The 13,990-nt window shown below is 44.1% G+C and overlaps 6 protein-coding genes across 6 annotated transcripts; 5 read left to right on the top strand and 1 right to left on the bottom strand.

The window, feature by feature from the left end:
* Positions 1-158: 158 nt before the first annotated feature.
* Positions 159-1,269, bottom strand: RhiXN_10525 (Retrotransposable element Tf2 protein; the record flags this gene model as incomplete). Its single annotated transcript, XM_043330341.1, has 3 exons — positions 159-363; positions 426-1,169; positions 1,238-1,269. 3 exons carry the CDS (start codon positions 1,267-1,269, stop codon positions 159-161), a joined length of 981 nt encoding a protein of 326 aa, XP_043184438.1.
* Positions 1,270-2,959: 1,690 nt separating this feature from the next.
* On the top strand, positions 2,960-4,204 carry RhiXN_10526 (Transposon Tf2-1 polyprotein; the record flags this gene model as incomplete). Its single annotated transcript, XM_043330342.1, has 1 exon — positions 2,960-4,204. One exon carries the CDS (start codon positions 2,960-2,962, stop codon positions 4,202-4,204), a length of 1,245 nt encoding a protein of 414 aa, XP_043184439.1.
* A 486-nt stretch (positions 4,205-4,690) lies between these two features.
* Positions 4,691-7,829, top strand: RhiXN_10527 (Transposon Tf2-7 polyprotein; the record flags this gene model as incomplete). Its single annotated transcript, XM_043330343.1, has 2 exons — positions 4,691-6,088; positions 6,156-7,829. The coding sequence occupies 2 exons, from the start codon at positions 4,691-4,693 to the stop codon at positions 7,827-7,829; spliced, it is 3,072 nt and encodes a 1,023-aa protein (XP_043184440.1).
* An 832-nt stretch (positions 7,830-8,661) lies between these two features.
* On the top strand, positions 8,662-9,976 carry RhiXN_10528 (Transposon Tf2-7 polyprotein; the record flags this gene model as incomplete). Its single annotated transcript, XM_043330344.1, has 2 exons — positions 8,662-8,941; positions 8,973-9,976. 2 exons carry the CDS (start codon positions 8,662-8,664, stop codon positions 9,974-9,976), a joined length of 1,284 nt encoding a protein of 427 aa, XP_043184441.1.
* Positions 9,977-10,374: 398 nt separating this feature from the next.
* On the top strand, positions 10,375-12,375 carry RhiXN_10529 (Transposon Tf2-7 polyprotein; the record flags this gene model as incomplete). Its single annotated transcript, XM_043330345.1, has 1 exon — positions 10,375-12,375. One exon carries the CDS (start codon positions 10,375-10,377, stop codon positions 12,373-12,375), a length of 2,001 nt encoding a protein of 666 aa, XP_043184442.1.
* A 37-nt stretch (positions 12,376-12,412) lies between these two features.
* Positions 12,413-13,516, top strand: RhiXN_10530 (Transposon Tf2-12 polyprotein; the record flags this gene model as incomplete). The annotated part of the gene is made up of 1 exon (XM_043330346.1): positions 12,413-13,516. One exon carries the CDS (start codon positions 12,413-12,415, stop codon positions 13,514-13,516), a length of 1,104 nt encoding a protein of 367 aa, XP_043184443.1.
* Between the last annotated feature and the right edge of the window lie 474 nt (positions 13,517-13,990).

Below are 13,990 nucleotides of genomic sequence, written 5' to 3' on the forward strand. Positions count from 1 at the left end.
CTTGGCACGGCATCTCGGCGCGGCATCTCGGCATAATAAGCGCCGAGATCACGTGATCGAAAAGTAAAGATAAAGAGTCCGTAAAAAATACTAAAAATAATAGAAAAAAATAGGCGAATCCAATGGTATAATTCTTGAGGGTGTAACATTGCCCCCCCTTAAAGGCTCTTGGCAGAGTCACAAGCCTTTTTCAGTTGTGACTTGTTGAAGCGTTGAATCTCCTCTTGGCTGTGTTCTAAGAGTTCTTCCAGTTCCCAGGAGTTGTCTTCCGGACCATAACCCTTCCATTTAATTAGGTAGAACCATTTTCCCCGTTGTTGCTTGGAGTCAATGATTTGTTCAACCTCGTACTCCCTTCCCCTTCTATTGTTTCAGGAGGGGATCTTTCTGGGAATGGTTGGCTGGGGGATTCGTGTGCTTTGGACAGCAATCCTACATAGAATACATTGTGGATTTTCAGGGAGTCTGGGAGTTTTAGGCGGTAGGCGTGACTTGATATTTTTTCTGTGACTTCAAATGGACCTAGTTGCTTGGGGTCCAGTTTGTTAGAGTTTGTCCTAAGTCCTACATTTTTTCCATCAAGCCATACTTTCTTGCCCACGGAGTATTCCGGAATTATCCCTTTTGGTCTTGCCATGCGTTCCTTAGTCATTCTGAGTGCTGATTCTGCCTCCTGCCATTCCTGAGCCAGGGTATCGGCTACCAGATCCGCTTCTGGTACATTGGCTGGTACGGTTGACGGGTTCATCATGGGATTCCTTCCATAAATCAGTTCAAAGGGGGTCTTTCTGGTTGCAGCGTGCTTAGCATTGTTGTAAGCGTATTCCGCAAGTGGCAACCATTTGACCCAATCCAAGTGGTCTGCTGCTACGTAAGATCTTAGATAGAACTCAATGAACTGGTTGATGCACTTGGTCTGTCCGTCTGATTTGGGGTGATAGGCCAAGGAGAAGGATGGTTGGATTCCCAGCCTTTGGTAAAGGGCTCTGAGGAACTTCCCAGTAAATGTTGTTCCTCGGTCCAATATGGTTCTAACGGGCAGTCCGTGGAGTTTCCAAATATGGGTGACAAAGAGGTTAGCTAGACCTTTAGCCAACACCTTTTTTGTGGTTGGGATGAAGTGGCCAAATTTGGAGAATGAGTCTATAACCACCAGTATTGCATCATATCTGTCATGACCCAAGAGGCATGGACACAGATACCCTAATATTCTATTATCATTTTATCTAAATTTTACGAATTATATGGACCAGGGGATGTTCCCAACATGACCACAGGCCATGCAGGACTCCCCTGGCAGAGCAATCAACATGGAATGTGAATGGTCCCTTTGTTTAGCCTGTTAGCTTTGTCCTCTGGTTACTTAGTTACCATATGTCCTTAGTTGCATTGTTCTATTGTTCTCTTAGTTACCCATACCTTTGTAGTATGTCTTCCATTGTTCTCCTTTGTACTTTACAGTTCCCTTGTTCTGTATGATGTATATAATGAAGGGAGAGTTCTGGCATTCAGACCAGAACTTGACCTCCTGTCAATCTACTGACTACCCTCCCCACTCTCCTGCTCTATTCTAAGGGGTCTTGTGCCATATTTGGCAAGTAATCTCTCTATCTAAAGTGTTGGTTGCAGTCTTCTGCTTATCCCCAAAGCCAGCACTGCCTCTTTAGGCATCTATCCCATTCTTCATTAGTCAGACTCTGACATTAGGTCAAGTTCTTGGCTCTGTGCAGTGCTCTTGTTAGTGCTAGCATATAATACTCTACTGGGTGACGCATTTGCCCCAGTATTGCTTAACTAGGACTATTGGTGGGCCAGCTTAGTGGGCACTATAGTCTTAGGGGATTGAGACCATCTGTGGTACCAGTACCTGGGGAATAGCTGAAGGTCATAAGGGTGTAATAATCAAAGACCCTGAGGGACTAAGCAGTACCTGGATTACTATAGGGCTATAGACTAGGAATCACCAACTTGACAGGTGGATACATTCACCTACTGTCATGCCCTAGAGGCGTGACCACCTTTAAAAACCACTAAGTCGAAGAAATAGTGAATATATGCGCTATTTTCATGAAGATTTATGGTTATATATTTATGCTATTTAAGCGCTGAGCGCTTATTATGTAATCTCATCACATGACCTTTAGTCATGTGATCTCGTTTTCTTATCTCTGGTCATGTGACCTTATCTTTGTTGTGATGTTTGTACATGTAATTACTCTTCCTCTTCTCTGTTGAATATATAAGGAGGGTTCTGAGAGCCTTAAGCCTCAGAACTTGACCTCTTATCCCTTCCAACCTACTACCCTAAGACATACAATTAAGAGTATTGCCTGAGAGCATACCAGTCACTGTCAAAGGTCCTTTGCCCAGCTATCTTTATAGCATAGTGCACTCTTACTCAATTGGTCTTGTCCAACCCCTCATCTGGCAATTGCCTTAGAGCATTGTTAGATCCCACTTGCTGATAAGTCCTATATTAGGCAATAGCTTGTTGGGCTTTACCCTGTGGTAGTTGTTGGCTCTGACATTAGGTCGAGTTCTTCATCACCAACCCTTGTGGACTACTAGGGTGTTAGTACTGGCACGACCCATCAAGAACCAGTGATCCAGCATAGCCAGATAATAGTCAAAACTGGTGATTGTTGCACTAGGGGGTTATTGTTACACGGCTAGCATTGCAAACGTCCACCCAAAAGTCTGCCACAACTTCTTCTGCGTCACAGACAGTCAAAGACCCGCTTGTGCAAAACCTGCCTCTGTATCACGCCCATCCAAGGCTTGTTGATCAGTTGTAAGGAGCATTCAACGCTAGGTATTGAGACAGTGATTAGCGTAAAGAATAAACTGTGAGCTTAGTGGGGCCAATCATCTAGCCTCCCATCTTTCCTAAACTAGTAGTGAAGTTGCCTTATTTAGCAAGGACATTACTTAGTATCTTCCCATTCCCCTTTTCTCCACTATGTCAACCCAACCATCTACCTATGTGCATGCCAATCCCAATGCGCTGTCTGTCCCCACCAATATCCAGGAGATACCTGCGTGGGCCCAGGAGATCAAAAACCTCCTCCTGGCTATGAATCAAAACCTCTCCTTGGTCATAGGACAAGCGGCTGCCCATCACACAGATCTTGGCACCACACAGGCCACCCTCAACAACCACGACAGCAGCATCACCAATCTTGATGCCCTCATTGTTAAACTTGGGGCTGATATTGCCAAAATAGGCACTGCGGCTGCGTCTGGTTCTTCTATTGCCTCGGCTACCAAGGCTCCCAAACTTGCAACGCCAGACAAATTTGATGGGTCTGACAAAAACAAGGCAATCTCCTTTAGGGTTGCTGTATCTCATTATCTCAGGATCTCATATCCTGGCTCAACAGTGGATGAGCAAATTGCTTTTATCATTTCCTGCCTGGATGGCAAGGCCCATGAGTGGCTTGAGCCCTACCTGGAAGAGGACGTTGTTAAAGGGAATCCTGTCTCTTGGCTCCACAATCTGGATGCCTTCTGGCTGCAATTCAATGCACGCTGGAATGTCCAAAATAGGACAGAGAACTTCCGCGCCAAGCTGCGCACCCTCAAACAGACCAAGGGAGTCCAAGACTATTACAAGGACTTCCAGACCTATTCTCAAGGTCTTGGTTACAACGACCCCTCTCTTAGGGATATGTTCTATGATGGCCTATCCCACAAAATTAAGGAAACTCTCATGGTCCAAGATTATGACCATGCAGATGCCTCTGTTACTCTTGCAACTCTTGCAGAGAAGGCCCTTAAGGTGGATCAGCGCCTAGAGCAGTTTGCGGCCCAGCACAAGGGTTCCTCCTCCTCTTCAAACCAATCTGGAAGCAAATCCAGCACCTCTACGTCAGCAGCAGCCCAGGGAGCGCCCAGGGATAAACTGTCTGTTGGGGAACAGGTGTATGCGATTGTGGATGGAAAGGCTAAGAAGGGGGTCCTCCAAAAAATTGGCCAAAATGCCAAAGGGATTGCAGTTCCAATTGTTAAGTGGAATGATGGCACCACCATGGACGTTACCTTCAAAACTATCAAGAAGGATAACCACCCAGTCACTGCCACCTCCACTCCTGCTCCCAAGGCTTCCTCCTCCTTCTGCGCGCAACTCTGGTCCTTCCCCTATGGACTTAGACTCTGCCTCTTCAAAGGGCAAAAAACCAATTATATGCGCAACATGTGGAGGTAGGGGACACTACGCCAATCAATGCCCCTCCAAATCCTACTCTGGCCATGAGGCCCATATCTCTGAGGATGAGTTGGAAAATGGGGACCTCTGAACACTAATGGGAACAGTGTATCAGAGGGAAGCAATGGACATTTAGATAGCTTGGAAATTTTTTCTGTAAATAATATCTCCTTTATATATTTTCAAGCATCTCGCGTTCAACAAGTTCCCAACCCTAAGGTTACCAAGAAAATGAAGCCCTTCTTTGGATGGGCTATGATTGATTCAGGTGCATCATCTTGCTTTATACACAAGGACTTGATCAAACAATATGGTATACCTACTACAAAAAAGTCTGTACCACGTTGCCTTAAAGTGATTGATGGAAGAGACATTAGTTCTGGTTTGGTAGATTCAGAATGTATATTTACTTTAGAATTAGGTAGTCATAAAGAGGTTCTGAAATGTAATGTAGCTGATATAGGTAAACATAGCATAGTCCTTGGAATGTCCTGGCTCAAGTTACACAACCCTACTATAGATTGGCCTAATAAGCGTATCACTTTCAATTCTCAATATTGTAACAACACTTGTCTTTCTGTTTCTAATTCTATCCTGGGAAATGTCGGTGGGACTTCTAACCACCTTGAAGGCATACCAGAAGACTTAGGAGGTGTCGAGGTAATTGAACCTCTTGAAGGCATCCCTAGGGAAACTGGAGGTACTGTGGATTATCCACTTGAAAGTATCCCAGTAGAACTGCGCAATTTTGCGGAGGTATTTTCTGAGGACATGAAGGTGACGGAACTGCCGCCGCACCGTCCTTTTGATTTAGGGATTGATTTAATCGACCCTGATAAACCTGTTAAGGCTATGGTATACCCCTTGAAGGCATCTGATGATGAGGAACTTAGAAAACTCCTTAAAGAACAATTGGACAAAGGATTGATTCGCCCATCCAAGTCCAAATATGGTTCCCCAGTTCACTTTGTCAACAAGAAAAATGGGAAAAGGCGTATGGTTGTGGATTATAGATCCCTAAATGCAAATACAGTCAAGAATGCGTACCCTCTACCTCTAATACAGTCTCTCATTGAGAAACTTAGGGGCGCAAAATACTTTTCCACCATTGACCTGAAATCCGGATATAACTTGGTCCGGATAAAGGAAGGTGATGAATGGAAGACTGCGTTTAAAACCAAATATGGCCTGTTTGAATACCTAGTCATGCCCTTTGGATTATGCAATGCTCCTGCTGCGTTTCAACACTTCATGAATGAGATATTTAGAGACATACTGGACGTCTATGTAGTAGTATATCTAGACGACATCCTAATATTCTCAGAAAGCAGGGAATTACATACAAAACATCTCCAAGAGGTACTGAAAAGGCTGCAAGACAATGCATGCTATTGTAACCTGGAGAAGTGTAATTTCTATGCGTCGGAAGTAGATTACCTTGGTGTCATTGCCAATGGTGAAGGAGTAAAAGCAGATCCCAAGAAAATCACTCAAGCGGTTGATTGGGCAACACCGCGCTCTGTCAAAGGGGTTCAAGAGTTTTTGGGCTTTATAAATTTCTATAGACGCTTCATACATAACTTCTCAAAATTGGCACAACCCTTATACCAATTACTCCAAAAGAATATACCTTGGGAGTGGGGTGAACGCCAAGAAGTGTCTTTTAAAGCTCTCAAACAGGCTCTAATTGAATCCCCTGTTTTAATCCAACCTGATCCATACAAGGAGTTTTTCCTTGAGTGTGACGCCTCTGACTTTGCAACGGGCGCTGTCCTTAATCAAAAGGGCAGTGATGATAAATTACACCCGGTTGCATTCCTATCAAAATCCCTAGCACCTGCTGAAAGAAACTATGATATCTTTGATAAAGAGTTACTAGCAGTAGTAAGGGCTTTAAAGGAATGGCGTCACCTGCTGGAAGGAACAGTAATCCCTGTCAAAATACTGACAGACCATAAAAATCTGGAGTACTTCCAGACAAAAGGGATCTGAACCAAAGGCAGTTAAGGTGGATGGGATTTTGGCAGATTACAACTATAGGATTGTGTATAGGCCGGGTGCACAGAATAGAAAAGCAGATATTCTCTCTCGCCGTGAAGACCACAAGTCTGCGGTTAAAGGGGGGGGTGAAACCCCTGTGCTCATAAGCCCAGAGCTTTTTATTGCAGCCATTCAAACAGATAGTGACCTTAATGATTTAATAAGGGACGCTCTGCATGATGATAAAGCTGTACACAAAATCCTTAAATCCTTGGAAGAGGATATACCTGTTAAAGGATGGAAGATTGATAATGGCCTACTCTACTATCATGATCGGATCTATGTCCCCAATGAGCCAGAAATCAGGAAAGCCGTCTTAGAAAGCAGGCATGATAACCCTTCCACTGGGCACCCAGGACAGTTCAGAACCCTAGACCTCCTTTCAAGGGATTACTATTGGTCAGGGATGAAACAGTCTGTAACAAAATATGTCCAAGCATGCGATTCATGCATACGTAGTAAACATTCCAACCGGGCTCCTGAAGGTCTCCTTCAAAACATAGATTTACCCAATAAGCCCTGGGAGGAAATAACATATGACTTGATTGTAGGACTTCCCACCTCAGAAGGATATGATGCAATATTAACCGTAGTGGACCGCTTATCCAAAATGGTCCATTTCATACCAACGCACTCTGATGCAACTGCGGTTGATGTTGCAAATCTCTTTGTATCTTTTGTATGGAAGTTACATGGGTTACCCAGGAAAACCATCTCGGACCAAGGCCCCCAGTTCAATGCAAAGTTCCTAAGACAAGTCTATAAGCGGCTGGGGATAGAACCACACTTCTCCACTGCATACAGACCCCAAGTTGATGGACAAAGTGAACGCTTAAACCAGTTTGTGGAAATCTACCTACGCCACTATATCAACTATAGGCAAACAGACTGGGTTGCATCATTACCACTTGCAGAATTTTCATACAACAATGGGAAGCACTCAGGCTCCAAACACTCTCCCTTCTACATGTGCTATGGTTATAACCCAGACTTTACAGTTGGGAACACCAAGGAAAGCCATGTCCCTCAAGCCGATGACCTAGCAGACTTCCTAAAAGAGATCCAAGCTGAAGCTAAAGCTGCTTTAGAAATTGCTGCAAGACAAAACGCACAATACTATGATCTCAACAGAAGGGAAGCAACCAAGCTGGAAATTGGTGATAAAGTCTATTTGAGTAGCGCCAACATCAAAACTTCAAGGCCTTCCCATAAGCTAGAACATAAGCGATTGGGGCCCTATAAGGTCTTGGAGAAAATTGGCAGGAACTCCTATAAACTGGATCTCCCTAAATCCATGAAAGTCCATCCTGTCTTCAACATTGCCTTATTACACAAGAAGCCAGTAGACGAGTACAACCGTGATCCAGTCCCACTCCCCCCAGTTGTCACAGCTGATGGAGAAGAGGAATATACTGTTGAAAGGATCCTAGACTCCAAGAAAGTGGGTCGGCAAGTCAAATACTTGGTTAAATGGAAAGGGTATGGACCAGAGGATAACACATGGGAGCCCAAGGCCCACTTAGCCAATGCCCCTGAAAAATTGGCTAAGTTTCACCGTGAACATCCAGAGGCAGCTGGACCTTAACGGGGGGAAGTGTCATGCCCTAGAGGCGTGACCACCTTTAAAAACCACTAAGTCGAAGAAATAGTGAATATATGCGCTATTTTCATGAAGATTTATGGTTATATGCATATTTATGCTATTTAAGCGCTGAGCGCTTATTATGTAATCTCATCACATGACCTTTAGTCATGTGATCTCGTTTTCTTATCTCTGGTCATGTGACCTTATCTTTGTTGTGATGTTTGTACATGTAATTACTCTTCCTCTTCTCTGTTGAATATATAAGGAGGGTTCTGAGAGCCTTAAGCCTCAGAACTTGACCTCTTATCCCTTCCAACACCTACTACCCTAAGACATACAATTAAGAGTATTGCCTGAGAGCATACCAGTCACTGTCAAAGGTCCTTTGCCCAGCTATCTTTATAGCATAGTGCACTCTTACTCAATTGGTCTTGTCCAACCCCTCATCTGGCAATTGCCTTAGAGCATTGTTAGATCCCACTTGCTGATAAGTCCTATATTAGGCAATAGCTTGTTGGGCTTTACCCTGTGGTAGTTGTCGGCTCTGACACCTACTGCCTTGCAAACTTAGTCAGCAAAACACCCGCTTGCAGAACACCCACTTCTATATCACGCTTGTCCATAGCTGTTGATTAGTTGCAGGGGCTGTCCAAGGCTAGGTGTGGAGCAAAGTTTTAGCGCCTAGAGCAGGAATTTTTTAGTATAGTTTTTTGAACATTTTTAGGATAGTTTTTAGTAGTATAGCACTTTCAGTAGTATAGAACTCCTGTAACCTTTCTACTCTTTTCTACCTTTTATATTTCTTCTTCTTCTTTATTTTTCCACTTTCATCATGAGCAGCCAAAATCTCTTTGTTACTGTGGATCCTGATTCTGTTTCCATTGCACCTTCATTACCTGCAGAGGTGTCTCAGACCCTCACAGCCTTGAAAACCTTAATCATGGCTGTTAATCATAATTTGCAGGTAGCAATTGGTCAGATCCATAATAACACTGCTGATCTTGCTACTGCCAACAACTCTCTTCAAAACCATGATGGTGGCATCACCCAGATGGAAGGGCAAGTCAAAGCCCTGGAGAATATTATCTCTGCTCTGGCTGGTGCCCCTCAAGGTTCTGGTTCAGGCTCAGGCTCTGGGTCCAGGAGGGCCCAAGCTTAACCTACCAGAGAAGTTTGATGGTAGTAACAAAGACAAAGCAGTTTCATTTAGGGTGGCTGTCTCTCACTATCTGAGGGTTTCATATCCCCAAGCCTCAGTTGAGGAACAGATAGCTTTTATTATCTCTTGCCTGGAGGGTAAAGCTCATGAGTGGCTTGAACCCTACTTAGAAGAGGATGTTGTCAATAATCACCCAGTGGCTTGGCTCCACAGTATCAATGGGTTCTGGTTGCAGTTCAATGCAAGGTGGAATGTCCAGAACAAGACTGAGAACTATAGGGCTAAATTCAAGACCCTAAAGCAAACCAAGTCTGTTCAAGATTACTACAAGGACTTCCAAACCTACTCCCAGAACCTAGGGTATAATGACATATCCCTAAGGGACTTTTTCTATGATGGCCTGTCTCTCAAAATCAAGGAGATGCTTATGGCTCAGGACTATGACCATAATGCCAGCAATGTTTCCTTAGAGAACCTTGCTGATAAAGCTCTGAAGATTGACCAGCGCCTAGAACAGTTCCAGGCACAACACAAGGGCCAGACCAACTCCTCTGGTTCCAAAAGTGGCACTACATTGTCAACAGGAGCCTTGGGCAATGTGACCAGGGATAAACTCACTGTTGGGGATAAAGTGTACATGATTGGACCAGATGGAAAAGCAAGGAAAGGCACCATTTCAAAAATTGGCAAAAATGCAAAGGGCATGTCTATTCCTACTGTGAAGTGGAATGATGGCACTGTGGTTGAGAGTAGCTTCAAAAGTCTCAAAAAGGACTCACATCCTGTAGACCCCTCTCCAGTCCAGCCAAAATCTTCCAACTCTGGACCAAGCCCTATGGATCTTGACTCTGCAGGAAAGGGCAAAAAACCTATTGTATGCTCTACCTGTGGAGGAAAGGGACACTATGCTAGCCAATGTCCTTCCAATACATACTCTGGCTATGAAGCCCATCTATCTGAGAATGAGTCGGAAAATGGGGACCTCTGAACATGAAAAGGCACCATGTCTCAGAGGGAATTAAAAACTTGGACAATTTAGAAATATTTTCTGTAAATAACATCTCTCCACTCAATATTTACTATTCTGCATTTCCAAGTATTAGTGCCCCCAACAAAAAAAGCACCACCCAGATGAAACCATTCTATGGGTGGGCTATGATTGACTCAGGAGCTTCATCCTGTTTCATCCATAAAAATCTTATTGACCAATATCATATACCCTTGGTCAGGAAGTCAATTCCTAGGTCATTAAAGGTCATTGATGGTTGTGATATCAGCTCTGGTTTGGTTGAGTTTGAATGTACTTTTGAATTTTTTATAGGTAGCCATAAAGAGGTTCTGAAATGTAATGTAGCAGACATAGGTAGACACTCAATTGTTTTAGGAATGTCTTGGCTCAAGTTACACAACCCTACTATAGAATGGACTACCAAGCGTGTAATGTTTAACTCTGTATACTGTAGTACAACTTGTTTTTCTTCTTCTTCTCATATTATCCTGGGAAACACTGGTGGGACTGCCAACCACCTTGAAAGTGTACCAGAAGACCTAGGAGGTGCTGAGGCTCCTTATGAGGCTCTTGAAAGTATCCCTAGGGACCCTGGAGGTGCTGTGAATCATTCACTTGAAGGCATCCCAGAGGAACTCTGTGACTATGCAGAGGTATTTTCTGAGGACAAGGTGACAGAGTTGCCTCCTCATCGCTCCTATGACTTGGAGATAGTCCTCCAAGATCAAACCAAACAGGTTAAAGGACCTGTCTATCCCCTTAGACCTTCTGATGATGAGGAACTCAAGAGGATCCTAAAGGAACAGCTGGACCAAGGCCTTATCAGGCCCTCAAAATCCCATTACAGCTCTCCTGTGATCTTTGTTCCCAAAAAGAATGGCAAAAGGAGGATGTGCATTGACTATCGTGCACTGAATGCCAACACAGTCAAGAACTCTTACCCCCTTCCTTTGATTTCCAATCTCATTGAGAAGTTAAGGGGTGCAAAGTGCTTTACTGCTCTGGACCTTAAATCTGGATATAACCTTGTCAGAATTAAGGAAGGAGATGAATGGAAAACAGCATTCAAGACTAAATATGGCCTTTTTGAATACCTGGTTATGCCCTTTGGGCTGTGCAATGCCCCAGCTACCTTCCAGCATTTCATGAATGATATCCTGAGGGACATCTTAGATGTCTATGTGATAGTGTACTTGGATGATATCCTTATTTTCTCCAAATCCAGAGAAGAACATGTTACCCATGTCAGGGAAGTTCTCAAAAGGCTACAGAAGCACAAGTTGTACTGTCAGCTTGAGAAATGCAGGTTCTTCCAGGATCAAGTACACTACTTGGGAATCATAGCCAATGGGGAAGGGGTATGTGCAGACCCTGAAAAAATTTCCAAAGCTGTTGATTGGGCAACACCCCAGACAGTTAAAGGGGTTCAAGAGTTCTTAGGTTTTGTCAACTTCTACAGGCGGTTCATTATGAACTTCTCCAAGCTTGCATATCCACTCTACCAACTGTTGCGCAAGGAGAACCCTTGGAAGTGGGGTGCTGAACAGCAGGAGTCTTTTGACAACCTAAAAAGAGCTCTGATTGAATCCCCTGTCCTCATTCAGCCTGATGTTTCAAAAGAGTTCTTCCTTGAGTGTGATGCATCAGATTATGCAACTGGTGCAATCCTTAGCCAAAAAGGTGGAGATGACAAACTCCATCCTGTGGCCTTCCTTTCAAAGAGCCTATCACCTGCAGAATGCAACTATGACATCTATGACAAAGAGTTGCTTGCAGTGATTAGAGCATTGAAGGAATGGAGACACCTTTTGGAAGGCTCTGAAATCCCTGTCAAAGTCCTCACAGATCACAAAAACCTGGAATATTTCCAAACAAAGAGGGAACTTAACAGGCGTCAGGCTAGATGGATGGGATTTTTGGCAGACTATAACTACAGAATTGTTTACAGGCCTGGCTCCCAAAACAAAAAAGCTGATATCCTTTCCAGGAGAGAAGACCTGAAAGGGGAGGCTAAAGGGGGGGGTGAAGCCCCTGCACTTATTGCACCAGAGCTTTTTATATCTTCAATTCTCACAGACAGTGACCTCAATGACCTTATCAGAGATGCACTGCCTGATGACAAAACTGTTGCCAAAATCCTGAAGTCCTTGGAGGAAAACATTCCTGTTAAAGGCTGGTCTCTGGATAATGGGTTGCTCTACTACCACCAGTGCATTTATGTACCCAATGAACCAGAAATCAGGCGCCTTGTCCTTGAAAGCAGGCATGATAATCCTTCCACAGGCCATCCAGGACAGTGGAGAACCATGGAGTTGCTGTCGCCATTATTATTGGTCTGGGATGAAGCAATCTGTGGCCAAATACATTCAGGCATGTGACTCATGCATTAGAAGTAAACATTCCAACCAGGCAAAGATGGGGTTACTCCAACCTATTGATCTACCCAGAAAGCCTTGGGAGGAAATTACATATGACCTGATTGTTGGCCTTCCTATTTCAGAGGGATATGATGCAATACTCACAGTGGTGGATAGACTATCCAAGATGGTCCATTTCATTCCTACCACCTCTAAAGCCACTGCTGTTGATGTTGCAAATCTCTTTGTAAACTTCATATGGAAACTCCATGGGCTGCCCAGAAAAACCATCTCAGATTGTGGGCCTCAATTCAATGCCAAATTCCTGCGCCAAGTATACAAGCGTTTGGGGATAGAGCCACACTTCTCAACAGCCTACAGACCCCAAGTGGATGGGCAAAGTGAGAGGTTAAACCAGTTTGTTGAAATCTTCCTAAGGCACTATCTTAGCCATAGGCAAGATGACTGGGTTGCTCTCCTTCCCTTGGCAGAATTTGCATATAACAATGGGGTTCATGCTGGGTCCAAACACTCTCCTTTTTACCTCTGTTATGGGTACAATCCAGATTTCACTGTTGGGGATATTACTGTTACCCAAGTCCCTCAAGCAGATGAACTGGCTGAGTTCTTGAAGAGAAACCTGGAGGAAGCCAAAGCTGCATTAACCATGGCCCAGAACAAGCAAGCCTTCTACTATAATAACAAGCACAAGGCAGCAATCAAGCTTGAACCTGGTGATAGGGTCTTCTTAGACAGCAGCAATATCAAAACTTCAAGGCCTTCCCACAAACTTGAGCACAAGAGGTTGGGACCATACAAAGTCTTGGAGAAGATTGGCAAAGAGAGCTACAAGTTGGAACTTCCAAAATCTATGAAGATCCATCCAGTATTCCACACAGCTCTACTCCACAAGGAACCCTTTGATGAATTCCAGCGCAAACCCAAACCTTTGCCTCCTGTAATTACCCAAACAGGAGAAGAAGAATATGTGGTGGAGAAGATCTTGGATTCCAGGAAGCAAGGAAGGAACCTGTGGTACTATGTCAAGTGGAAAGGGTATGGACCAGAAGAGAACACCTGGGAACCCAAAAGTCACTTGGCCAATGCACCAAAACAGGTTGCCAAATTCCACCAGCTACACCCAGATGCACCTGGGCCTTGAAGGGGGGGAAGTGTCATGACCCAAGAGGCATGGACACAGATACCCTAATATTCTATTATCATTTTATCTAAATTTTACGAATTATATGGACCAGGGGATGTTCCCAACATGACCACAGGCCATGCAGGACTCCCCTGGCAGAGCAATCAACATGGAATGTGAATGGTCCCTTTGTTTAGCCTGTTAGCTTTGTCCTCTGGTTACTTAGTTACCATATGTCCTTAGTTGCATTGTTCTATTGTTCTCTTAGTTACCCATACCTTTGTAGTATGTCTTCTATTGTTCTCTTAGTTACCCATACCTTTGTAGTATGTCTTCCATTGTTCTCCTTTGTACTTTACAGTTCCCTTGTTCTGTATGATGTATATAATGAAGGGAGAGTTCTGGCATTCAGACCAGAACTTGACCTCCTGTCAATCTACTGACTACCCTCCCCACTCTCCTGCTCTATTCTAAGGGGTCTTGTGCCATATT

Source organism: Rhizoctonia solani, chromosome 11 (genome assembly GCF_016906535.1).
Source record: "Rhizoctonia solani chromosome 11, complete sequence".
In the NCBI taxonomy this organism is placed as follows: domain Eukaryota; kingdom Fungi; phylum Basidiomycota; class Agaricomycetes; order Cantharellales; family Ceratobasidiaceae; genus Rhizoctonia; species Rhizoctonia solani.